Genomic DNA, 25,603 nt, shown 5'->3' with positions numbered 1-25,603 from the left:
GGGAAAGGTGTGCTGCTTCAAAAGTTTTTCATAGTCATGGCATCAATGTCTTGATAACATAGAAGGGTTGGATTCACATTGCTTAATGTTGAAATAATAAAAATAGCTACATGTAATGTGGGCTTCCTTTGTGATTGGTACAAGTCTAAGCACTTAACTCATTTAATTCTCATAATAGGTACCTCTCTTATGGAAGGTATTATTTGATGTCTCCTTTTTATACATAATGAAACTGAGGTTCAGAGAGAGATTAAAGCAGTTTGTCCACAGTTAGTGAGCACAGAAACCAAGAGCTGAACACATAAAATGTGATGTCAGAATTCTTAACCCATATACAGGAGAAACCCAGAATGAGATAACAAGTTCAAAAGAAAGCTAAACCATATTTTTGAAATAACATTGTCCCTCATTCTGTAAAAATTCCTTCATAGAATTAAATTTACTCATATATATTAGATACTCTGCTTTAAATAAATATACATGTGCTTTAAATATATATAAATATATATCTGCATATATATATATATATATATATATATATATATACATATATATATATATATATCTTTATTTAAGGGAAGGAAAAAGATAAAAAGGTAAACAAAGCCCCTTTTAGTTTTGTCTTCTAGTTTCTGTGGACCTGTTTGTTGTACAATATCCTTTCTCCTCTATGTCTAAATTAGGATATCTGTTTATTTCTTGAACTCTTTATTAAGAATCACAAAATGGGTCTGGGTCTGGGACTCAGTAGTAGAGCACTCGCTTGGCATGCGTGAAGCACTAGGTTTAATCCTCAGCACCACATAAAAATAAAATAAAAAGGTATTGTGTTCACCTACAACTAAAAAAATAACAGTTTAAAAAAAAGAATAAAAAAATGTTGTAAGATCTGTTTACACATTTGTTTGATGTCCAGTGTTGGACATGTAACTGTTAGCCTAGGAAGTCTGTAGAAAGGCCCATCTCTCTACCTGCCTCCCTTTCTTGGTCTCTCTTCCTCTTTGATATGAATTGCATTTTTCTTGCCAAATTAGCATTCCTTATGAATTGCAGTGATTGGAGAGTCATTCACAATCCCTCCTGATTACATGATGATATATCCATCATTGAAATATAAACTGACAATACTGTGGGAACATTTATATTATATATTACTCAACATATAACAATCATATTTATCATATTCATAATAATATTGTTAAAGTAGTGACCTCATATTAAACTCTCAACTAAACATTCCTAAGCGGCAGTAACATTAATGATGTATGTTATTATGCACCATTATTGTCACCATTGTATGTGTAATAGGTTATCTGTTTTGTACATTAAGAAAGAATGATGTAATTTCAAAATTTGCTTTCAGCATCAGCAAGGCCTGGATTTAAATCTTGTTTACCTTTGAGATTTGAATTTTCTTATCTATAAGGTAACAACTATAATTATCTACAAAGTGGTAGGAGGATGGAAAAAAAAAAAAAAGCTTCTTATTGTTTACCAAGACAGACTCCTTAAGTGTTTCAGGATGCATAATCCCCATCTAGTGGCAACTCAAATCGGGCACAGCACCTTTCCTACCTGGACAGCTAAAGCAACCTCTTTGGTGAAAATGCAGGTTCTTTCCTCGTGAATTTGTCTATGGTTAATAATATGTTACTCAGAATAAATGCAAATATCACCTGGGCAACTATAATAGTGGCCTTTGATGCACACCTCTTGAAGAAGAAGATTTTTCACAAATTGGAATTTTACTGAATTTATTAACAAAGTTAGGGTTTATTTTTAAAGGCAAGAAATTAGTTGAATTTATTATATTTACTTTTATTATGTTATATAATTCCTTTTACAAGTAAGTAAATTTGAAAATAAACATTGTAGATAGTATAACTTAATGTATTTATCAAAATTTACTGTAAAATGAACTTTATGCATCTAGAATAAATCTGTTAATTGTTGGTATAGAATGTGGCATTTCTTCTGATATAAAACTTATCTTTACATAACCTAAAATAAATTCAGTCTGATACTACATGAGAGCAGTTTATAGCTAAAATATCTTAAATGTCTACATGCCTTTCTTCGTAGTATCTAAAAATGTTATTCCTGTTGTAATTCATAAATTAGAGGACAAACATAAGAACAAAGTAAACATGGGTTTGTCTAGCTCATAGACGAGATAAGCAATTATAAGGGGAAGAGAGAAACTTGCAATCATATTTCTGATTCTACCACATAACTGCATTCTTCATATAGTTTTACTTTTTGTACTATCTTTCCTACTCTTTTTTCTAATCCTACATCTTTGTTTGTAGTAATAGCTAATATAGAGAACATTATTTTTACCTTACAATATCTAAAGAACAATACAGAATCTAAATTTGTTATTTGAACTAGAAAAAAATAATATTCAGATTAATGTATGTGAGTGTGTATGTGTGTGTACATACAGATGTATGTTTGTATCCTATATTTTACAGATTCTATTCATGTGTTTTAAGAAGTAGCAGGGCTTATAGAATTTATCTAACCAGTTATTTAATTTTATAAATAAGAAAACAGAATTCAAGAGAAAGTTTATCCACAAATATTGTGAAGCAATGCCATTAATGAATTTGATTATTATGTGTTGAGTTGAAGGACAACAATTAAACAGTAAAGACAGAGCCAAGATTCTGCTTTGAACATGATTCTGACAGAATTGATACTAATTTTCAAACATGACTGAATGAAAATTTGAATATTCTTTAACATGCTGTAGTCAGCATTATATAGGAGACAACTATTAGAGTATTTATAAAGAAATCAATAAAGTAAGGCTGCAGTGATGTGTGGCTCCACTCCTTTCTTTCTTCCTGCCACCAGATCAATGCTATCTTTTAGTTACATTGATATAACATTTGCATGTTACACTGGATCACTCAATGAACTGTTAGATTCCCTATTACTGCCATGCTGATGTGATTGTCAGGCTTCTGTGTTACTAACTACACACACACACACACACACACACACACACACACACAGGATTATCAATGTTCAATATAGGTACCCCTTCATTTAATCTGCTAAAATGTGTTCTAATATTAGGAGTTATAATAGCATGAGGGAAATACTTTTCCTCATGATTTTACATCATTCCATATTGACATAGTTTTTCCAAATTTTTACTTATATTTCTGTCTGTGGCCATTAACTGCTCTATGTAATATAGTAATAAATACTTAAAATTTATAATTTGAATAAAATATGGCACCATTTTTGTTCATCATTTACACCAATATTTCCTACAAGGCAGTATAGTTTGCCTTAGAGATATGTTCATTATTATGGTTCCAAAACCAGCAAATTACTTACTAGAAAATAGATAACAAATTTTAATTTATATATATGAATCTGAATTTTCATTTAAAATATAGGTCTTATACATATTTACAAGGAAAAACCTCTTATTTTAGTATTCTATTGTTTTAAATTTTCAAGTTAAGGGTTGCAGTCCTTTAATTCAAAAAGCAGTTTATTTTTGTCATATACTAATCATTTAAAAAAATAAAAGAGTTATATTGAAGATATATTGATTCAATAAATTTTCATTTAGGAACTTTATAATATGTTTGACCATTAAATACCCAATAGATTCTTAAAATAGTTTTCAAAGTTACAATTTTAAAAATTTGACTTTTGTCAAAAAGATCTCCTGCACCCTCTGCTGATATATATATGCAACTGCAGTTTTTTTAAAATTATAATGTTGGGTCTTTTTAATAAACAAAAACTTAAGGCAAACCCAGTCATGTTAATATTAGCAAGCAAATGAACTAACATAGATTTTTATAAGGACAATGCATTTTGAATGTTTATTATTGCTTTAAAAATAAATTAAGCAACACATTAGCTGCTATATCTAATTAGCTAACTAGCTTTGTAAAAATAGTTATAATGGTATCAACTTATTTCAATTAGAAATAGTCAAAATACCTGATACTTCCACATCATCATATTCTTATATTTACTAGAGAGCATGCATTAAACAATCTCTGGTGATTTAATATTGATAATAAGGAAATATTATAACATTTAAAAGACTGTGAAAAACCTGGAGTGAATCATTTTTTTGGATCTCTCACTACTGACATTTAAAATGAATTATTATTTTAAAAAGCAGGAGGACACTCCATAGCAATAGGAAAAATGAATATAATTTGAACTGTTAGAAAAGTAAATCTCAATTTATAAACAAATTCAATTTGGATGGAAAAATCACATAAATATAAATTTAATTGCTAAAAATAGAGTTCAGAAAGCATAGTCTTCATATTATTTAAGCATTCTTAGCACTTTCATGTGTTATTTATTTAGATAAGTTATAAATTTGAAGACTATTTTTCGGTACTGTGGATTGAACTCAGGGACACTTGGCCACTGAGCCACATTAAGCCCTGTTTTGTATTTTATTTAGAGACAGGATCTCACTGAGTTGCTTAGGGCCTTGCCTTTACTGAGGTGGGCTTTGAACTCGTGATCTCCTGTCTCAGCTTCCTGAGCCAAGGGAATTACAGAAGACTTTTTTTAAACAGTAAGAATTAACTTTGGAATTTTGTTGTATTTGATAAATTATTTTTAGAGGCTTTTCACACATGCTATTCTCTTCCTCCTTCCAAAAGGCAAATGATATCAATTTTTGTGTGCCCTCTGTGTTAGTTTCAACACATTATACATTCTTATGTCTGTATTCTTTCATAACATGTATTTTTTGATAAGTTATGTTTTTATATTTCCTTTATTTTTAAAGTTTTAATATAAAAGTAATTTATGAATAAATTTTCATTGTTATAACTCATATTACATATACAACTAATGTTCCCATATGACAACCCCCATTGCAAAGACACATGTTAAAGGATAACCACTGTTAACATTTTGAAGTACATCCTTCTGAATTTTTTCCTGTGTATTTATATATGTGAGTCTACAGAATATTTAGTATTATTTTATAATATATATGTAATTGACATAAATGTGCATAGCTTATTTTTTAGCAATTTGATTTAATAACTAAAGGGCTTGAAAGATTTTTATCTGCTTGTTAGTATCTTTTTCTTTCTAAGATGTCCATATCTTATTTATTGTGTTATAGAATAGAAATGTCATCTCTTTTTCTTCTATTAAAGACCACACATTGTTTTCAATATTCTTTTATAAACCTGCTGTGAACATCTGTATGTAGTCTTCTTTGTGCAGAACTGTAGGTATTATTTTAGAGTAATTATTGTTTTTAATTTGGATTTTGTTAAATGATCCTCTAAAATGGTTTTAGCAATTTGGAATGAAGGTGTCTATGAGTTATGCCTTTATTCACAAAACTTAATATTATTATGTTTAAAATGTTATAAGTGAAAAATAGTATTTTCTAATTTTTCCCACTTAATGGGTTGAATGTTTATATGTTGATTGGTGTTTTGTTTACTTTTCTATGAATTTCCTGTTTTTATTCTTTGTGTTTTCTGTTTCTTATTGTCTTATAGGAGTTCTTTCTATATTCCCTGTTTACTAATACATTTGAATGATTTTTTATATTTGTTGTTGATTTGTGTATCTTCTATGAAATGCTTGTTCCTGTTCTTCACTTGCTTATTTTTCTTTTAGATATTTTTCCTTCTTGATTTATAGGAATTATTTATACATTTCAGATATCAATTCTTTTCCTGTTTTATATTTTCCCAATACTTTCCCCCATTCCTTAAGGAAGTCTACTGACTGACTGGCATGGGGGTACCAAAGGCAAGTCCTCCCTTCATCTCAGGCCATTAATTAGTGCTCCAGGGCTGCCCCAAGAAATCATTTTGAAGATTGTTTTCACTTTTCAACAACATCTTTGTTGAGCTATTCATCCAAGAATCCCCCTGCCCCCAAGATTTGTCCTATCATGCCTCCTTTTCTTCTTCAACTTTTAAGAATAATCCTTCAATAAATTGCTTGCATAAAAATATTACTTAGGCTCTGCTTCTAAGACACCTAACCTAGGACACTGGGTAGTTTTTTCTTCAGCAGTAGATATTTTTAAGACTAACCAAATTCTTCAAAGTAGGTTATGATTATAAAAACATACAATGGTTCTTTACTAACAAATACACTATGTTTTTAGACAGGTATACTTTCTCTTTAAAGTTGTATATTTGTTGTATTAGTATTTCATTCGGATATTGGCAGTATTGAATATTCATCACGTTTATTACACGTTTTGGAAATTTTGATCAGAGCCTAACACAGTCTTCTAATTTTGAAAATATTGCTCCTTGTCTGAGTAATTTTTGTTGAAAGTGAACGTTTACTCAATCACGTATATTCAACATGGTCTAATATTTGGGGCCAAAAGCTAGGAAAGGATAAATTTAATTAAAGGTTGAGCATTCCTAGTCTAAAAATCCAAAATTTAAAATACTCTAAAATCTTCAATTTTTTGGAGCACTGATGTGACACCACAGTGGAAAATTCCACACTTGACCTCATATGACTGGTTGCAGTCAAAATGCAGCTAAGTTAAAAATATTGTATAAAACTACGCTCAGGCTATATGTATAAGGTGTATATGAAATGTAAATGAATTTCCTTTTTAAGCTTGGGTACCATCCCTGACATATTTCATTATGTGTACGAACATATTCCAAATTCTAAAAAGAATCTGAAATCGGAAACACTTCTGATCCCAAGCATTTTAAATAACAGATGCTTAACCCATGTTTATAAGAGGTGGTTTAAAAAAAAGTTTCTTAATATTGTCTACATCATGATTTATTTTGTGATATCTAGGGAGTGGTCTAAGCTAAGCCCCATTGATACTTGGGTCCTGCAGTATCTGCTACCCTTTCAGTCTGGGATTAGCTCAGGAAATGACAGGACTAGTTCAGCAGTAGACAGAATTAGAACTTCAGACTGAAAGAACTGGGGTAAATCATAAACTAGAGAAAAACATATCTGCTGTGAAACAACACAAGCATGGTTAATTGATCATGGTGATTCACTTATTGAGCATTGATCATGTGCTAAACCCCATTCAGTACTTTGTTGAATTTATTTATTTGCTATTCACAAAAATATTTTAGTGCAGATGCTCCTCTTATTTTCACAAAGAAACTCAGGCTCAGGGTGTTGAGTAACTAATTTAGGTCACACTAGAGTCACACAGGTCTTAAATGCAGTGCTGAATTCCAATCGAGGTATTCTTGCATCAGTCTGCATTCATAATAGTTAGGAACTTGCTATATGTAAATCTCAGTATATAAACTATAACACTTTTTAAAAATGCAGTCTTATTCTTTACTGAAGCCTGAGGTATACATAGATTAGATGTTTACACTTCTTTCACAACTAACTTTTTTCTAATTTCTGTTTAAAACCCACCCTTTCCTTATCTCTCCTATCTCTATTGTCTTTTCTGAACAATAAAGAGCTAAAATCCTATATGACTGGGTGTCAGGATCACATTTATCTCTAAGTATGTATCATGGTGCCTGTCCTTCCACTAATTCAGATTAAAAACTCATTTGCTTTCTTAAATCCTGCTAGACTGATTTCTTCAAAATCTATTCTTCTATTCTATTTGTTCCTGATATCATACTAATTTTCACCACTCTTTTTTTTTAATGGGAAGGTTGATTTATACAATGCAATAGGGACAATCTACCTTTTTTGTATATCATTTTAAGGGCCAAATAAGTTTTTAAAATTACCCAAAGGTAGACATTTCTTATAGAGCAATTTTTGTATTGCTACATGCATTTGTTGAGGATAACATAGCATAATTAACATGGCTAAATTGTATACAAATTTAATAATCTTAATTGAATGTATCTGATTGATTAATGATTTCTTGCTCTTTCTATCTTAGGCTTACAGTCTCATTCTTTTTCCTGTGACTGATCACCCTCTTGGTCCTGATCAGTCCATTCCTTTAATGTTTCTCATATTGTCCTCACTGACCCCACTGGCACAAGTGGCCCTTGTCAATGTTGTGGGAGTGATTTGTCTATTAAAAATGCCTCCATTATTTCTTCATTCATGTAAGACAAAAGTTTATTTAAAGATAAATTGCAAGATAGTTAAAGTGAAAGAATGTTGAGGTATAAATCGCACAGCCCTTGCCTGGACTGGAAGACTTTCCTGATGACCCCTAAGTACCTAACAGATGTGAGATTCATTAAGTCTGAGTTAAATGACACAATTAGATAGGATTGCTTGGGAAATTTCTTCCAGCTATTATCTTACCTAATTTGTGTAAAAATTAATCAAATCCTTTCTTTCAATTTATTTCTTTTTAAAGAGAGAGAGATTTTTAATATTTATTTTTTAATTTTTGGCGTCACAACATCTTTATTTTATTTTTAGTGGTGCTGAGGATCGAACCCAGTGCCCCGCACATGCCAGGTGAGCGTGCTACCGCTTGAGCCACATCCCTAGCCCTTAATCAAATCCTTTCAAATGCTTGTATATGAATTATTCCTGCTTTAGTTCCCTTAATGTTGAAAATTGTTATTCACAGAGTATTGGTTTCCTGCATTTCCCCACGTGGAGTAGAAGTGTTTTTATTGTTTATTTTTTTTTTATTGTGGTTATTTAGGCTTTGTTGGTTATTTTCTGAGACCTTTTCTGAGCAGGAATGAGATTGGGGCCAGGTTTAATTTATGCAGCATTTCCCATAAACACTTCAAATGTTAATCATTTGCTTTTAAATTTCAGTACAAATGTAAACTTAGGGGAAGTTCATAGTAAAGTATCAGAAGCCTGACCTCCCTTCATTCACTTCTCAGTATTATTTAGTGTGTGTGTGTGTGTGTGTGTGTGTGTGTGTGTTTTGAATAGTGAGATTAGGGCATAGAGTTTGATAACTAAATTATTTTCATGATGACTTTATGTGTCTCATACTCATACTTCATGTGTCACTTGTTTTTAATGTATTTCATCATAAGAGGCTGCAAATCTATTCTGTGCCAGGGAGTATTAATTTCTTTTTAATGTAGTACCTTCTCCTTCTTAAGAATATTCCTGTAAAATAATTATTATCAATGTTTCACGTTATATTCTTTGTAATGCCAAAGGAAAGTGTGGGTATAGATTTTATTTTATTTTTTTTCAGTCAGTTTTGGGAGAGAACACAAATACTGATGCTCATGACAGATGTGTGGCATCAGAACACCCTTCAACAGCTCTGGCTCATAATGTGAACAACACAAGAGGTGTCCAATCTCTAGAAAAATACTTGAAAAAATATGGGGAAAATGACTGTGTTTTTCTTTTCTTTTACTGTACAGATATACCCATTTGTGTTTATGGTAATCCTTTTCCAAGTTGATGCAGTTCTGAAACCCCACAAAAGCTTTTTATGCCTTTGGTTAATGTATTTGGAATCATAGTAGGACAGTTAATATTATCAATATGACTTCATTATTTAATGTATTTTACATTTACTCAAATTTTAAATAAATTGCTTATTAGTGAGATGTATAATCCCCAAAACTAGAATCAAGTGTTCCTCAATCATCCTGAATAAGAAATGTGACTCTAATTTTATTTAGAATAAATCTACCATATGGTGGTATTATTTGCTAAGGTTGTGTAGATTACCGAATAAATTACTTTCTGGGTACTTTTTATTAAATTCTGATTCTAAATACCAAAGGGTGTATTTTCAGGTGCTCCTTGTAAACTTCACGGAGATCAGACTGAATTTTATACCACTTCTAATAGGGTCAATATACATCTGTGTTATGTGGTCAACAAGTTAGGATTATTTTTTTGTTAATTTAAATAGCATTAAAGTTTCAATTAGAAGATACTCCTTTTTTGTAACAAATTTGATTCTTAAAAGAGAATAATATTTATGGTAGTAGAAGCCCCTGAACAATAGTTAGGTATAGATCAGCCTATAATGTGTACTTTTAAGACTTATGATTCAAGTAACTGTCACTTTTGAACTGAGAAAAGTAGGAATTGAAAAAAAAAAGATGCCTTATCTGATTTGGACATTTATAACAGTATATAAAACATACACGTTGGCTAAGGAATTAAGGGTTATTTTTATAATTATAGTGACACTATAGAAAAAGAAATGAAATTAGCATGTTATAACGCTGTTACATTTATCTCTCATAAATAATTCAAGTTGATGTAATGGATTGTTTCATCGAATTTGTTCAGCATTAATTTTTTTCATGATGTTTTCAGGTGTTTATTTACAAATTTCAGATTATTGAACTGTAAATTGTTTGAAAGACTTGACAGACTTCTAAATGTCTAAAAGGTACATTGCAGCATAATCAGTCTCAGGATTATTACATTTATTCATGACAGCAAAACATCAAATGTGTTTTCTTATTTATGTTTGAAATCCTGATGTGATCAAGTTACAACTTCATTTTCTGAAATCCGTTTCCTCTATAGGGACTAATGCTGTGTTGTAATAGGTAGAACAGTATCAAAGCAAAACCAGAGATGGCCTTTGCTATTAAGAAGCTGAAGATAAAAATAGTACAGATAGATTCTGTTTCCCATGTAAGGAGCTAATGCCTGAGGATATATAAAGAGAGAGTACAGGGTCCACAATGGAGCCGGTGGGAAGGAGGTTTTAGAGATGGCATCCTGGAAGGGAAAGCATGGCATCTGTGGGAGTTTTGCCACATTAAAGTCACAGAACAGGTAGATGTGGACCCACATCTACACAGGCCCTAAGGGTGAAAGTGAATAGAAAATGGCAGTCATCAGTGTAATTGGAGAATGAAATGTGAGGAGAGAAATAATGAATCTGGAGATTTAGAGAGTATCTGGGCCCTGAAGAGCCTTTCTAAAGAAGATGGATAATTCGAGTCTATATTTTATCTTTCTTTCATTTATTCCTTTTCATTAGGAAATAGGAGTTCATATAAAACAAGGTGAAATCTAAAGGATTTTTGTCTTTAATGGATTTTATCTACCCCAGTTCATTTCATTGAACATTTAAACATGCTTTAGAACCTGTGGTGGTTTTACTTAAGGAAATTAGGACAAATGTATCTGTAGATTAAATGTGTTATTTGTTCCCAGTGGAAGTCTGGCTCTGTTCATTATATGTCAGAAGAGGAGTGATTATTGTAATTTTTTTTGAAAAATTTTTCTTAGTTAAATCTTATGAATACTTGCTAAGGAGATATGGAATTGAGTCAGTTTTAGAAATTTTAATGCTGATCTAAATGCAAGAAATCCTTCTTAAAAGGCCAAGAAATATTTCAATATACATCAATTTTGAAGTACTTAAGTCATCATGGTGAATATCTTGGCATTAATGCATTTAAGGCCATAGGTTCACAACCAGCTGCAAGTCATTATGGTTGATAATGCTCTAATTAGGACATAGTTGTTCAGTAGGCACTGAATGGAAACTGAAATGCTGCATATAAATGAAAAAAATCAGAGCTAAGAATGATGCTAATTAAAACATTAAGAATAAAATCATGGAAAATGTATTATTCATTGTCTCTAATTTGGAAAATGTAAGCTGTGAGGAGGAGACATTTTTATTTGTGAAAAATAAGAGTTCCATTTATATTTAAAGCTTTCTTCAATGAAGACCTTATAGGAACACTGAAATTCTCAGGTGTGGCTCATGTACAGTTTAGATTTAAACTCAAATTCATGTGGAGGTAAAAGAAACCTTATACTGTGTTGGTGGAAATGTAAATTAGTACAGTCATTTGAGAAAACTAGAGAAGTTCCTCAAAATACTAAAAATAGATTGACTATATGATTTAGCAACTCCATATCTGAATATATATCCTAGGGATCTGAAATGAGAATTTCAAAGAAATGCCTTCACGTATGTTCATTGAAGCATTATTAGTAATAGCCAAGATATGAAACAAAAGGATAAATGGATAAATAAAAAATGTGGTGTATATATATCATGATATGCTATTCAGCTTTAAATGAGAAGGAAATTCTATATTTGCAACAATGTAGATGAACCTGGATTACTGCATGCTCAGTGAAATGAAAGAAGCCAGCACAGAGAAATAAATGCTATGTGATCTCACTACAATTGGCATTTTAAAAAGTCAAACTTGATGAAGTAGGGGATAGAATAGGAGTTACTAGGGGTGACAGTTGGAATAGGTGGCATAGGGGATGGGGAGATGTGCAAAGGGTTGGTTACAAATTTTCAGTTATACAGGAGGAATGTATTTCAGAAATCTGTTGCATGGCATAGTGACTACAGACAATAGTAGAGAAGTATGAACTTCAAAATTTAAGATTTTAAATGTTCTCCCAAGAGAGATGGTAGATATATTAATTAGCTTGATTTAATCATTGCACAATGTAAGCATATATCAAAATATCATGTTATACTACATAAATATATACAATTCTTCCTTGTCAAATTAAATAAATGCTATGTGATCTCACTAGCAAATTAAAAATAAAGTCAACTTCAAAGATTAACTCAGATTCAGTGATTGCAATGAAAAAATCATCCATTAAAATCTTAAAATGCAAATGTGTCAAACTATATTGTTTGAAATTATATCTGAGAAAAAATATTCTCCATTTTCATGTCTTCCTTCTTCAAGGAAATGAAAGTTTGTTTTTTTTTTTTTTACTTAATCAATTCTCCTATCAATAAGGATAATGAAGTGGAGGGTTTCTAATATTATATACTTATTAGTGTTTAGTCAGGCAGATTTGGACACAAAAAAACGACAAAATGAAACAGAGTCCAATTCGAGTGGACAAAGGAGGATTGGACAGTGCAGGTAAAAGGTTAAGTGAAATTTAAAGCAAAGCAAAACAAAACAGAAGCACATCCTGGTACATTGTGAAGCCCATTGAAAAGTAGCAGCCAGCAGAGTCCTAAGATTGACTCTAAACTAGGAATCCCTGAAGAGGTAGCATGATTTGGTTCTCACTCCAGTGCATGCAGTATATACCAGGCTTACCTGAGCCAACCTTAAAGTAGAGATGGTTTAATTTCTTATTCCTGCTTGCTTGTTAGCCAAGTGACTTCAGATGAATTACTTCTGCCATAAAACGCCCAGTTTTCATTCAGTGACTGCTGAACCGTTGTGTCCTAATTAGAAGTTTTACCTACTTCTAGAGTAAAAAGAAAATCTGTGGAAAATATTTACTACAGGAAAAGTTGGGTAACTAGAGCTGCTGTCTTCTTCTTCTACCTCTGATTGATCATCAGAACCCTTGTATACTGACACTGATATGGCTCATAATTTTTTTTGTTTTAGATTTCCTCAGTATATATTCTCACTTTTCTTATGATTACCAACTGATTTAGCTCTCATGCAAGTCTTCAAATTATAGTTGTGTTTGCCTCATAAGTTTAACTTGTTTATAAGCCTACCCTGTATCCTTTGTGGTTTAATTTCTTCTGTTAATGGCCTGATTATTTCTGAGCTTCCTAAATCGAACAACAAAGAGAAGAATTTATCCTAATTATTTTTTTCTCAAAATGGAGATTTCAGTGTCTGGCCATACCTTTGTCTGGTTTTTGACCCTATTATGCTTATGTCAATAACCTGCTGAGTCACATAGTTTAAAAAATGGCTTCATCTGGTGTTCTCCTACACAGGCAATCTGGAGCATTTACTTAGCAATAATCATAGCTGTCATATGCTTCCTCCTAATTAAGCACATGTAGAAAATTAAGATTCAACAATTTGCCAAAATTATGAAATCAGTTGTGAGTAGTTAGTCTGGCTCTTAAATAAATGATCTCATATCAGGGAACCTAATACACTTTTGATTATACTTTAAGTATTTTTGGTTACATCAACTTTTTTTTACCATTTGAAATTTTTGTAAAATAGTGTATCACTTTTGTATTTATAAATTTAAAAGATTCTTCGGTATCAGAATTTAATCATTTATTGTTTTGTTATAACTCAAATTCTATGCTGTGCCTTGAAATGCAATATTTTGTTTTACTAGGTCTTATTTCTAATTGTATTCTATTAACTTGTTCTTTTTGTTTTAACTTTTCTCAGGTTGCTAAGTTGGCTATCCCCGTGCAAGCCTTGGAGTCCCAATGGGGGACTCAGGATCAAGAAGATCTACCTTGGTCTCACGGTTGCCAATATTTAGAAAAAGTATTAGCAGAAGACATGACTCTCTTCCTTCTTCACCCTCTTCCAGCAATACCGTTGGTGTCCACAGTTCTTCTCCTTCCAGCACTAACTCAAGCTCAGGTAGTACAGGAAAACGCAGGAGCATATTCCGAGCTCCTTCCATCAGCTTCCACCATAAGAAAGGGAGTGAACCTAAGCAAGAACCCACTAACCAGAACCTTAGTATTTCAAATGGTGCTCAACCTGGTCACAGCAATATGCAGAAATTGAGTTTGGAAGAACATATTAAAACCAGGGGAAGACATTCTGTGGGTTTTAGTAGTTCACGACATAAGAAGATAACAAGATCCTTGACAGAGAATTTTGAAAGGGAAAAGGAGCACTCAACTAATAAGAATGTCTTTATAAATTGTCTAAGTTCTGGCAAGAGTGAGGGAGATGATTCTGGATTCACAGAAGAACAAACTCGCCGTTCTGTTAAGCAGTCAACAAGGAAGTTACTCCCTAAATCTTTTTCATCTCACTATAAATTTTCTAAGCCAGTTCCACAGAGCCAATCCATTTCGTTGGTACAACAGTCTGAATTTTCACTTGAAATTACACAGTACCAAGAGAGAGAACCTGTGTTAGTAAGAGCTTCTCCATCTTGTTCTGTGGATGTAAATGAACGGGCAGGAAGCTCTTTGCAATCTCCTTTGCTTTCTGCTGATCTTACCACAGCCCAGACACCTTCAGAATTTTTAGCCTTGACTGAAGATTCTGTGTCTGAAGCAGATGCATTTCCTAATAGTGGAAGCATGGCATCCCACTGTGACAATGGTGGCCCCAATGACCCTACCTCTCAGAGCGCTCCCAAACCTGCTGCTCTTACAAAGACAACAATAGAACATATGGGAGCTGTGCCTGGTGCAGTTATGTCTCCTGGGAAATACAGGTTAGAAGGTCGATGTAGCACTGAATCTAATTCCTTATCAGAAACCTCTGCTGCTAATCAAAAGGAAGTGTCATTGCAAATCACTGAGCTACTGGTTAAGAATGTGAACAACTCAGAGACTCACCTATCAGCAGATACTCAAAGAGAAGAAAATATGCCACTACAAAATGGTGAATCAATGCCAAGGACAGGCTCTCCAAGGAAACTTGGATTCTATGAGCAACATAAAGCAATAGCTGAACGTGTTAAAGGGATTCATCCTGTTTCAGATTCAAGGATAATACCTTCTTCTGGCGATCATCACATTTTAAACAAAACATCTTATGGTTATGAAGCAAGTACAGCCCGAGGTATGCTGCTTTTCTTTGTATAATAAATGATGTGAATCAATGTTCATTATAATGTATTCGATTTTCTCACTTCATCTCATGAATCCACATTTTCTTCATTTTTTCACTCTACATTTCTTCTCCTTTGTTTTAAATACTGCTGCTTCTTAATTTTAAATTTACCTCAATTATATATATTAAAAGCATAACTCATTAATACTATTCATTTTCCTCTACTATGTTACTCAGATTCTAACCTCCAAAGAAAGTGGAAGGAAATTAATTCTGTTTGCAATGTGACTTTATGTAGAATAAGGGCTGTCTTTTTTAAAATAATCCATTATGCAGTTATTGGTATTTCATAGTTAGTGAAATGAATATATTTCAGCCAAACTCATTATACATTTTCATACTTAAAATTCTGTTGCTTATGTTAAGAAATGTTTATTAACCAGGGTACATGATTTGATATAAATAATCCCCATCTCTTGACAAGAAAGAATTGCAAACTTTAAAAATAAGGTTCATGGTGCATATAGCCCCTGCTTGATTCTGACCTTGTCTCTAATATTAACTAGGTGTGCAATCTGGCACTCATTCTCTTTAGTTTAAAAGAAAGGGTGTGTGTGTGTGTGTGTGTGTGTGTGTGTGTGTGTGTGTGTATGTGTGTGTGTGTGTGTGTGTGTGTGAGAGAGAGAGAGAGAGAGAGAATGAATTACCCCAGCAGTTTGACTCCAGAAAACTTGGTTATTAAACACAAAATTCAGTTCAAGAAAACTTTTGGGTACTTCCTGCATACCCAAAAATGTGCTAAGAAATTTGCATGTACTATTTTATTCAATGCTCACAAAACTTTCATGCAGAAGTTATTGATAAAAATTTATAATTGATAACATTACCAAGTCACTTTATTAGAAAATTATGGACCTTCGGTTGAAATGCAGGCAGTTAAAAAAAAAATCACACAATTACTCTGATCTGAGCATTGCACATTATATGCATGCATTGAAATGTCACTGTGTACCCCACAAATAAATAGAACTGTTATAAAGATAAATTTTCTTTTGGTGCAAAGAGAAAGAAAAAAAGCACCAAAACAGAAATATAATTATATACCAAATATATATATCTTACATATCAAATTCTTATTTAGTGGTGATGACTTGCCTCAATGTATAATTCAATACTGTGCATTTTTGTCTCTGTGGAAACTAGAGAATAAGCAGTGATGATCTTGGTGATTATTTATCTGTTTGTTAAGAAAATGGAGTTAAGACATTTAACACATTAAAATAATTTTGACAATGTATTACCTGCTCTTGTACAGATATTCTGGTAATATCAACAAGGAAAAGTTGATATTCTATATTTTTTATTTGTGAGAATATTGAATATTGATGTGCTCATCTTCTTAAGGATTTTGTAATTTGGGACTTAAAAATTTTAAAATCAGTTTAAGTAAATGCGTTTCAGGCAAGAAAGATGCTGCACACACTCAGTTCCATATACTAAATTTATTTTGTATTTGTTATGAAACATATAGTTAAGCTACTATATTATATGTACCTGAGTGTCTTAGATGTCCTATTAGTACTATTAATAATGAAATTAGGGGCTGGGGATGTGGCTCAAGCGGTAGTGCGCTCGCCTGGTATGCGTGCGGCCCGGGTTCGATCCTCAGCACCACATACAAAACAAAGATGTTGTTTCCGCCGATAACTAAGAAATAAATATTAAAAAAAAAATAATGAAATTAAATTTTATTCATTGGTTTTAAACTTATTTTAAAAAATTGCTATATTAGTCTAATAGGTTTTGTTAAAAAATGTTTTAACTAGTAGATGAGCCTAAATAGAACGGTTAGTTTATAATTAATAATTTCTTCATTCAACAAGTATAGTTTTGACCCTTTTTTTTTCCTGGAATCAAATGTGGAATTTTTTTAAAAAATGTATTTTAATTTGGTGTATATGACAGCAGAATGCATTTTGATTCATTGTACACAATTGCAGCACAACTTTACATTTCTGTGGTTGTACACGATGTAGCATCACATCATATGTGCAGTCATACATGTACCTAGGGTAATGATATCCATCTCATTCCACCATCTTTCCTACTCTCATACCCACACTCCACCCCACCTTTGCTTTGCCTCATCAAAATTCCCTCATTTTTTCCATGTCTTTCCTATTGTGGATCAGAATCTATTTATTAGAGAGAACATATGGCCTTTGGATTTCTGGGATTGGCTTACTTACCATCAATTTACCTGCAAATGCCATAATTTAATTCTCTTTTAATGCTGAGTAATAGTTCATTGTGTGTATATAACACAATTTCTTTATCCATTGATCTATTGAAGGGCATCTAGGTTGCTTCCACAGTTTAGCTATTGTGAATTGAGCTGCTATAAACATTGATGTGGCTGAATGCTATAGTAATGCTATAGCATGCTGATTTTAAGTCCTTTGGGTATAGACCAAGGGGTGGGACAGCTGGGTCAAATGGTGGTTCCATTCCAAGTTTTTCTAAGGAATCTCCATACTGCTTTCCAGATTGGTTGCACCAATTTGCAGTTCCACCAGCAATGTATGAGTATGCCTATTCCTTCACATTATCGCTAACATTTATTGCTATCTGTATTCTTGATAACTGCCATTCTGAATGGTGTGAGATGCAATCTTAGAGTAGTTTGATTTACATTTCTCTAATTACTAGAAATGTTGAACATTTTTTTTCATATGTTTATTGATCTAATGTATATCTTCTTCTGAAAAGTATTTGTTCAGATCCTTAGCCCACTTATTGATTGGGTTGCTTGTTTTTTTTAGTGTTAAGTTTTTGAGTTTCTTTATATATCCTGGAGATTAGTGTTCTATCTGATGTGCATGTGGCAGAAATTTGTTTCCAAAATTTAGATTCTCTCTTCACCTCATTGATTGTTTCTTTAGCCGAGAAGCAGCTTTTTATTGTGAGTATATCCCATTTATTAATTCTTGATTTTGTTTCTTGCTCTTTAGGAGTCTTGTTAAGTTAAATTGTTTTTAGCACTAGCAATACAACAGGCAGAAGTCTCACCTTCGTGAAGCTTATTTTTTACTGTGGATACTCAGACAATGAAAGTGCATATAAATAAATGTCATATGTTAATAATGGCTGAGTACAAGTTTTAAAGCAGAATAAAGGACTGGGATTGGGAAGTGGGGTAGAGGTTTGCCTTTTTCAACATGACGAGAAGGGTGGCACCTAAGGTAAGATATTACAAAGATTTGAATGAAGTTAGAGCAAGCCATGAAGATATTTGCAAGAAATATATTTATGTGAAGATCACAGGTCTAAGGATGTGGGTCTGGAGCCTTAGATGTTCCAGAAACCTCCAGAAGCTCATGTGGCATAGCAGAATGAAGGGTACAGGGTGGGGGGATTTGAGACCGAGCATCTCAACAGGACAGGCCCTGGTGTGAGGATGATGAGATGGGTCATGGCTCAAGGAACCAGGCAGGCCCTTTGGAAAGCTTTATGACTGGAGGGATGATGATGGTGGAGCTTCCTGTGTTAAGCAACATGGTTCTGGCCACCATGTGAAAGCAGGTTTTGTGTTGGGGATGCAGAGAGGCAGGTGCGAGTACGCAAGATAATTTTAGGGAGTGTTATGCTAATTTCCAAGGGAACATCTATAAAAACTCAGTTTATATATTCATATTAATATATTCATATTAATTATTTTTCTTTCACTAGTTCTTGCCAGTAGCCTCAGTCCGTATCGGGAAGGAAGGTTTATAGAGAGGCGACTCCGGTCCTCATCAGAAGGAACTGCAGGGAGTAGCAGAATGATTTTGAAACCAAAAGACGGAAATGTAGAAGAAGTAAATAGCTTAAGAAAGCAAAGAACGAGTTCCTCATCCTCAAAAATGAACAGTATGGTAAGTATATACACATGGATGCAAATAATAAAATACTGCTTTATATATCTGTCTTCAGGTTTTTGCTTCTTGCAAAAGAAATACACTGGCTGAAGGGTAGATATATATTATTTGAAGGGAAAGTTGATCTCTATAATTGATGTCACAAATCAGAGTCATTTCTCACTTGAGATTCCTACGGGGCAGAACAGATAGATGCATACCATGACAGATTCCCTTGAGTTCTTGTCTTCTGTGCCTCCATGGGAAGTTTGCAATTCTTCATTTTAGAACAAGACCCAAGGATACACAAGGTAAAAAAACACGGATTGTGAGGATAGCCTCATTTCCCGCTATAAAATGTAGTTTCATAAAACACACTTGCACTCATACCACCTTTAAGCCATTTAGTCATCGCTCCTGTAGTGTAGCCAGGGTACATTACATGGGGTGCCAACTGTGGGGGCCAATCCAACATGCCTATCTGAAGTTCGAACACACTGCAGATAACTGAGACACCAGATTCCTGGTCCAAGCTATAGAGAGCCTGCCTTTTGGAATTCGTTTCGCTTGTTTTCTTGCAAATGTGTCCTTTTTCAGCAGTGAATTTTACTCCTGTTGTTTAACAGCATTTCTTTAAAATTATTTACCTACCTACCTACCTGCTTACCCCGACCTACCCATCCATAGATGTTTGTTGAAAAATGCTAATAAATAAATCACTTATAATATCTCTTATACCTTAGATAATATAGTTTCAAATGAAAATTCTAGGTCAGTTATACATGATAATTGTATTATGCAGAAGCCTTCAGTTAGTACAATTACCTTGAGTTTTAGCAAAACCATTGTGCTTGAAATTGGAAGTTATAGCTATTATTTGGGCTTCACTATTTCTTAATATTGGTCAAACAAGGAACTAATGAACAGCCAAGGATACTGGGCTTTCTGGTTACATTGTACGAAAAAATTGTAATGGGTTTACATTTGAACATATGTAAAGATAGTAAATTTTTTTTCTTTTGTACATTAAAAGTGTTATATCCTTATTGTTGTAGTTGATTTTTTTAAGGTATGAGAATATGTTTTTAAAAGATTTTCATTTGATGAAACCCAAGAAGTTAGAGGTAATTTGGAATTATTAAACATTTTTTTCTTCAGATAATTTACATTATTTCTTTATATAGAAGTATTTATATTGTTATGTACAGTATAAACTCCTCTTGCTCAAAGTTGAAACTTTTATGTATTCTAATATATCAGATGTTTTTCTTACACCATGTGATTTAAATAATTGCCTTTGTAAAAGCACAAAATCACACTTCTCAATTCCACTTCCGAGATTTACAACTGAAAATGTCAAAAAACATAGAAAGTGATTTTGTTTTTTTGTTCGAACCCTTGCTTAAATTTTTCAAAAAGTGTTCCTGCAGAGTTACAATAATTCCACTAGATGGCAGTATTACACCATTGCCATGTGGTTGACTAGAAACCTGGTGAAGGTATTGAACCTGTTCTCTCAGTTTATGGTTTGTACTAATTGAAATAAATACTGACACTTTTGAACCTTAAAATACTTTATGATTTCACTGGTTCCCTTTGTATTTTTCCATATACATTTCATTCATAAGTTCCTTTATTATTCAATAGTTAATTTATAATGTACAAAATATATTATTTTAGCAATGCAAGGAGAAATGCTAGGATGCTTTAGGTAATTCTAAATCTGTGTTAAACAAGTGACAAGTATGTAGGAAATCATAGCTTTATATGTGAAAAGTGACACATTTTCTATATTCCTCTTCCAAAATAGCTCAAGCAACTGTACATACTTGAGAATAAATCTGTGGTTTAGTTATTATTTCCTTTTAAAGAAATAATAACAGGTGTTTTTAATGTTTATTAGTGTCAAGGGACACTTAATGCTTTGAACATTCAGTCCTCATAGAAATACTATGGACTAAGTCATACTGTTTTAATCAAGTTTTGCAAAAGTGGAAAGATAAGACACTATGAAGATAAATAACTTTCCCAAAATCATATAGATAGTAAATGCCAGAGGTCGGATATGGATTTGGATCCTGGCTTTTTAAGTTTAAAACCTACAGGCTTTGGGGAGAATGTATTAGCTTTAAAATTAGTTTGAAGCACTTTTCAGTTTTGTTCTGTTAATTCTGTTGAATTAACAGAACATTAAATTAACATGTTTATTTCCCAGCAGCACCCTCCCCCCAAAAAAGAAAATAAATTAACATGTTTAAGGCAACCTATGCTTGGTGTCAGTCTATACTCTAACCCTCTATAACAGATAGAAAAAACCCTGAAAAATTAATACTTATTTTGAACTTGAAATATACTAGTATTTTTGATATAGTGATGAGTGCATCAGTGTCTCTACTGAAAGATATAACATCAAAAGTGGATATGCATACCAAGGTGGAACTCCAGTCCTTTGTACAGTTCATGGGATGTCAAATATGGGTCTGTTAAGATACCAAGGTGTTCCTGCATGGCAGAAGATACACTCTAATGGTTTAGATACATGAAAATTCTACTGTTTTTGTACACTTGTGGGATATTGCAATCTAGAAGAGAAAGGGCACATTGTATTAATTTATAGAATGTCAGTGGCCCAGAAACAGATGGAATTTGCTTAATTTTTTTATAGGGAAAATATATCTAAAACTATTTAATAGAAATTCACATTTATTTATTTTTTTTCAAGGAAACCACTATAGAGACTTTTCTTTATTTTTCTCTAAGGAGAAACTTTCTCGATACTTTCCATAAGATTGTCTAAAAAAAGCTCAAAGAGCTTTTCTAGAAATAGGGTCTTCTTCTTTTCTTTTATTTTCTCTCTCTCTCTCTCTCTCTCTCTCTCTCTCTCTCTCTCTCTCTCTTTCTTTCTTTTTTACAAGCTTTCCCTTTGAACTCTGATTTATAAATGAATAAGCATAAGGTTTTGTTATGGTTTTACCAATTGCATTACACAGTGAATTCTCACTCTGGATATTTGCAGGATCACCCTGTCCTGATTTTAAAAAAATAAATAATAATGTGAGGGTCAATTCATAAATAATGAGCAATACAAAGGAACTGACATTCAAGGCAGGAAAGTGCCTGGATTGTGATAAACTTGGTTAAATGATAAAAAATAAGCTTCAAGTCTTAGTGACTTTATAATATGCATTTATTTCTCACTCAAGTTATGTGTTCATGGTGAAAGGTGCCAGGGGGTTCTATTGTGTCTCTTTGCTCTGTTTTCAGAGTAGCTGTCAAAGCAGCTACTATTGTTAACCTTGCCTTTTACCATGGTAAAATATAAAAAGAGACTCTGGAGGTCCTGATAATAAAATGCTCTGACCTATGAGAGTCACTTCATTTCTGCTCACAACTCATTGGTCAGATCTCATCAGGTGTCCCAAATTAGACACAAAAGAGGCCATGCAATCTCTCCTTGTGTCTGGAAGATATAGACTTGATTTGTGTTTGGTGAGCACCAATGACTATCATTTCAAATATTTTTTGTATCTCCATTTTTTAATTAAGTGATATTTCCTGCAGGACTCTTCCTTACCTGTTGTCCAGTCATTGAATGCCTCACACTGGGTTGGTCATTTGTTGTTGAAAAAGATGAAATCACATCTGAAACTGAAGGATTAATGTATAAGGATGAGTTTTGTTCTTTGGGATGTGCTCTCTTCCCTTCTTAATGTCCTTGAGATGTATACTTTAAATGGACTAAATTTACATTTTTATTTGACTCAAGGAGTCTTAGTGTATTTGGAAGTATTTTATTACATTACAAATTTGGTTTGGAAAGTTGATTATCTTTAGTTCACTCAGCAAATGCATTCATAGTGTTGCTCTGAACTGTTGTGCTAAGTGATCCTGACAGCAGTCATTGATGGCCAGTTTTGCTCTGACGCAGCATAATTTCCTCTCATTTGCAGTTGGGCATCCTGCTGCCTTTGTGTAGAAACTGTGAATGGCATCAGTCTTAGGAATGCCTTGGTGGAAGTGAGGACCAGATTTATGTTTGATCTTAAAACAAGAAAAAGTAGTAACATACATATATTTATTTTCTCATGAATATTTTAATGCTTTGGTATGTTGAACTCTAGATAATCACTGTTAATAGTCAAACAATCTAAGACTAATTAATCAAGCACTATTTAGGAGACTCAAGCAATTTATTATGCATATGCTTTTTTTCTGGGCCCTGTGGTTTTTTTTTTCACCTATTAGCTTATCCTTTGTTCATTATTATCAGTTCATTCATGAATTCAGAGTTTCTTTAATAAATACTGATTGAGAACTTATTCTGATGATACAAAGAAGAGTCACTTGAGGGTTTCAGAGTCCTGAGATAAGGAGAAAATAATGTTGACCATGATCTTGTCAATACAACAAATTTAACCATTTTGATACAGTAAAGAGAAAGACACAGAATGAATCTCAATATTAGTATTCCAAATAGCAGTTGAAAAAGACTCCATCTCTACAACCTGCCTGGCAAAAGAATTCCAATGGCCTCATTTGGGATATGCACCATCACATTTCCATTCTGTGGGATGAAAGTTGTTCATTAAGAGCAAAATAAAGATGATGATTATACCTGACTCAAGATATGTCTCCCCTGAATCCTTAAGTCCTTAATGAGAATTTGCAATAAGTAATAATGCTAATGGATGTTGGGGTGTTAAAATAATAATTGTAGCTTTTGGTGTAACTCATTATCAGTGGGATTAAAGACAATGTAATTGCACATGTCAGACATGTTTAATGAGCAAAGGAAGTCAGTAATATTTTTAGGGAAATGGAGTTATACAAATCCTCCTCCTCAATCCTTATAAATATGAAGAAGGGAAATCACAAGTATCACTCCTTAAGTGGGAAATTACATTTGTTGATAACTGGCATATTAATTTTAGGTTAATAGCCCTAATCCACAATGGCTTTATTGATTTAGTTACTGATGGCATTTTCCTCACAATGTTCTTTGAGGTTATCACACATAGAATAACCAGCATGTAGTTATTTGAATGTGCTTCATTTTGGCAATTAGACTTCAGTCATGTAAGTGAAAGAAATGTATATTTTGGCATTCCTATCAGGTATTAATATTGTATTTGATGTAGAAATAAGTTTCTAATAAATATGAATGAATTAAAAGTAAATTTGCTGATTAGGGAGTGATATATTTTCATTTAGAAAGTGTCACGATTTGTATGTTTGATGCATAAAGGTATAAACATCTTGTTCATAGATTGAATTCAGTTCCTTTTAAGTGAGTTTAACTTCGATTTAAATAACTATAACTGCAGAATCGTCATTATTACTGCTCTGGACCATGGTGTTGGGCGATATATGTGCACAATCCCCTCTTCAAGACATCAGAAGAAACTGTCTTGATATGAACCATCTGGATCTTGCACTGCGGTATACAGCATAATAGGCATTTTCCATGGAGTCATATCCTATACATTTCTACATTCTGTATATATTTTCTTTTTTTTTATTGGTTATTCACAACATTACAAAGCTCTTGACATATCATATTTCATACATCAGATTGAAGTGGGTTATGAACCCCCAATTTTACCCCAAATGCAGATTGCAGAATCACGTCGGTTACACATCCACAATTTTACATAATACCCTATTAGTAATTGTTGTATTCTGCTATCTTTCCTATCCCCTACTATCCCCCCTCCCCTCCCCTCCCATCTTCTCTTTCTACCCCATCTACTGTAATTCATTTCTCTCCTTGTTTATTTTCCCATTCCCCTCACAACCTCTTATATGTAATTTTGTATAACAATGAGGGTCTCCCTTCATTTCCATGCAATTTCCCTTTTCTCTCCCTTTCCCTCCCATCTCATGTCTCTGTTTAATGTTAATCTTTTCTTCCTACTCTTCCTCCCTGCTCTGTTCATAGTTGCTCTCATTATATCAAAGAAGACATTTGGTATTTGTTTTTTAGGGATTGGCTAGCTTCACTAAGCATAATCTGCTCTAGTGCCATCCATTTCCCTGCAAATTCTATGATTTTGTCATTTTTTATTGCTGCATAGTACTCCATTGTGTATAGATGCCACATTTTTTTATCCATTCATCTATTGAAGGGCATCTGGGTTGGTTCCACAGTCTAGCTATTGTGAATTGTGCTGCTATGAACATCGATGTGGCAGTATCCCTGTAGCATGCTCTTTTAAGGTCTTCAGGGAATAGTCCAAGAAGGGCAATAGCAGGGTCAAATGGTGGTTCCATTCCCAGCTTTCCCAGGAATCTCCAAACTGTTTTCCAAATTGGCCGCACCAATTTGCAGTCCCACCA

The 25,603-nt window shown here is 33.0% G+C and overlaps 1 protein-coding gene across 1 annotated transcript in view; it reads left to right on the top strand.

The window, feature by feature from the left end:
- CCSER1 (coiled-coil serine rich protein 1) overlaps window positions 1–25,603 on the top strand; it is a 677,753-nt gene that overhangs the window by 134,692 nt on the left and 517,458 nt on the right. The window contains exons 2-3 of the mRNA XM_081304852.1: window positions 14,016–15,380; window positions 19,101–19,285. Of these exons, the coding sequence (XP_081160978.1) occupies window positions 14,057–15,380; window positions 19,101–19,285 (1,509 nt within the window). The 5' untranslated portion in view covers window positions 14,016–14,056. The remainder of the gene's footprint in view (window positions 1–14,015; window positions 15,381–19,100; window positions 19,286–25,603) is intronic.

Source organism: Spermophilus citellus, assembly GCF_964194105.1.
Source record: "Spermophilus citellus genome assembly, chromosome: 8".
Classification (NCBI taxonomy): Eukaryota; Metazoa; Chordata; class Mammalia; order Rodentia; family Sciuridae; genus Spermophilus; species Spermophilus citellus.
Note: the sequence above shows the minus strand (reverse complement) of the source record. Positions and strands in the feature narration are given on the sequence as shown.